At 48.6% G+C, this 2,772-nt stretch overlaps 1 protein-coding gene across 1 annotated transcript; it reads right to left on the bottom strand.

Moving 5' to 3' along the window:
- Window positions 1-1,157: 1,157 nt before the first annotated feature.
- LOC135470616 (forkhead box protein E1-like) lies at window positions 1,158-2,549 on the bottom strand. The gene has a single exon (XM_064749653.1). The coding sequence runs from the start codon at window positions 2,547-2,549 to the stop codon at window positions 1,158-1,160; it is 1,392 nt and encodes a 463-aa protein (XP_064605723.1).
- Window positions 2,550-2,772: the final 223 nt, after the last annotated feature.

Here is a 2,772-nt window from a genome sequence, read left to right as displayed (position 1 = left end):
GGGCACGACAGGCTGACGATAGTTTTCTCTCCAACTGAGTGTGAAGGTGTAACTTCTCATGGAGGACAGGTTGACAGTGGCGTCCGTGATGCCGAGTTGTCGATGTATGTTTCACTTCTCGGAAATATACTCAAGGTCACTTTCAGAGTAAACGGGGATGAAATGTACCTAATCGCACAAAGAGAGATACATTCGCCACTTGCTGTTTTTTGAGACGTTATTTAGAAATAACATCTCACAAAATAGCAAGTGGCGAAACACAAGCTCTCAATGCGCTCTGTACAGAAAACGGAGTACAAATGGCGGATGTCGAATGGCGTGAAGACCGATATCTCTGAACCCAGCAAAATCCTTCACAGTGGATGACAGTAAATATGACTGCTCTCAAGCGAAGTTGAGTAAGTGACTTCTCTCAAGTGGACATGAGTAAAGAACTGCGAGTTCTACAACTCCGTCGGTCATGTTTATAGACTAGCGTAAAGAAAGTTCTGGTTGGTTTGATCGTAAGCATATTTACAACACCCATACATATTTCCAGAATGTATACTCTGTTTAAAAATACACTGAGCAAATAAACACCGAAGACTCGAGAACGCGCTCGACTGAATTATAGTCCAAGGTGGAGGGGGGGGGGGGGTGTAAGTCAAGCACCGACAAATAAAAATCTGTAACATCAGGTTTAAAGACAGGGGTTCGTAACAAGTTGCAATTCTTTTCTGTTTTTATTTTCATGTGGACGACAGAATAAGATTTATGCGTGTGGGGTTGGGTGTATTTGGGGGTCGGAGTGTCTAGAAAAAAATACACACACAATCCTGTCAAACTGTCGGACAGTTGTATAGTCGCATACATCATTGATATACTACATTCGAGCTCATTACCTCAAGATTAAATGAACCGAAGAGATGTCTTGAAGGTGAAAGTAATATTTAATTACATCATGTGAAGCATATATATATACATACAAACAGGACATAGACTTGCTATGCCTCTATAGCACCATGGATACAATACATTCTATGTAAATAGGGCCATGTGGCAATATTGAAGCCGAGAAAATAATAGAAATATTAATGCTTCAAAAATCTTTTCCAAACAGAAAACAAACGACAAAGGAAATAAGTTAAAGAGTGTCCGTCAATCTTTCGCTCTAACATCTACCACAGGTCGCCTCCGTAGTACCGAAGGTTGGCGTTGTACTGAGGGTTGTACTGGGCGTGATACTGGGCATTGTACTCTTGGCGGGGGTAGGGGTACTGGTGGCGGTAGGAGCTCTTGAAGTTCGCCGAGCTTGTAGAGTAGTCAATGGGAGATGTAGAGGTCGATGCCAAATTCATCGCTGCAGAACTCATCAGATCGGCGTAGCTGCTGTTGGCGCTTACGTTTTGGTTTCCCGACTGTCCTGGCCAGCGTAGGGAAGGGGAAACGACGTCTAGATCGCTTCCGTCGCCGCTGCTGCAGGATGGGCGGGAGGTGTCCATGGTGGAGAGAGGACTGGCCTGTTCACTACTCAAGCACGGTGGAGAGTCCGTGGAAGCCGGTGAAGTCTGCAGATACTGAGCGGGGCTGTTCTCCTCCTTGAAAAAGATCTGGTGGTTGTTGTTCGGGGACACCGTGGTAGAGTGAGGTGAAGGGGTCTGTGGCTTCACTGGGGCGTACTGGTAAGGAAATTGCGTCCAAAGCGGCATTTCGATGGTGGGGGCCGGCCGTGTGTACTTGGCCGCTGCGCTAGTTTGAAGAAGCGTGGGTGGAAACATCGTGTTGAGGAACGGGACTTGACGTGATGTGGCGAGATCGGAAGTGACTGACATCCCGACTGTCTTCGGTATGGCGGCTTCCGGCCCGGGGATGTTGGCGCGCTTCCCCTTCTTGCGGACTCCGTCCTTAAAACGGTAGCGGCGTCGGAGAAAGCTGCCGTGATCGAACATGTCCTCGTACTCAGGGTCTATTGTCCACTGGTGACCGATCATTCCGGGTTTCTTGGGTAACTTCATGAAACAGTCGTTGAGGGCGAGGTTGTGGCGAATGGACCCCTTCCAGCCCTTGGGGTTGTCGTGGTTGGCGTAGAAGGGAAACCGGTCGGTGATGAATTTATAGATCTCATGAAGAGTCAGGCGGCGATCCGTGGAGTTAGCGATGGCCATGCTTATAAGGGCGATGTAGCTGTATGGCGGCTTGCCCTTCGGGATAGGACGCTTGCGCTTCCTCCCTCCAGCGCTGCTCGTGGCGTTGTCGCAGGTTTGCTCGTCCAACGTCGACTCCGGGGAGAAATTCTCGACATCTTCAGTGGCGTAAGTCATGTCTGAGCCTCCAGTTTCGTTGCCCGTGGACAAACTTCCACTGCAATCTTCCACCGGTGACACTGGCTCTGTTGTGGGATATGCCATTAGGTTTTCCCTCGCTGTCATCACCTGGTTAGGGTTAGCGTACTGTGAGTGCAGCTTGTAGAAATCAGTGTAAGTCTCAGGCATGACATATTGTTGTGGATTCAGTTGGCCGTACTGGTAATAGTTAGCAGCCGAAGTCCCAAAATGCGATCCCGTGTCCATGTTGAAAACCACTTCGATGCTGAGCCAAACTGTCAGAATATTTTGACTTTGTTCACTCAAGATTTCTGTGTTAAAGGGCAACTGCGGCTGGGCTGTTCTCTTGGCGAGGCGAACACTGTTCTGTCAAAACTGTGCTCATCGCTCCTTTTTAAAGGGCATTTGGATCTATTCCTCAGGGGTGGTCATCTGGCTTTACACCCCCCAAGAGGGAGCCAAGAGTGGA

Source organism: Liolophura sinensis, chromosome 7, assembly GCF_032854445.1.
Source record: "Liolophura sinensis isolate JHLJ2023 chromosome 7, CUHK_Ljap_v2, whole genome shotgun sequence".
In the NCBI taxonomy this organism is placed as follows: Eukaryota; Metazoa; Mollusca; class Polyplacophora; order Chitonida; family Chitonidae; genus Liolophura; species Liolophura sinensis.
The sequence above is the reverse complement of the archived record's forward strand: the minus strand, read 5'-3'. Positions and strand labels throughout refer to the sequence as shown.

Excerpts from the sequence above, each read along its gene's own strand:
- LOC135470616 (XM_064749653.1), bottom strand. The coding sequence starts at position 2,549 with ATGGACACGGGATCGCATTTTGGGACTTCGGCTGCTAACTATTACCAG.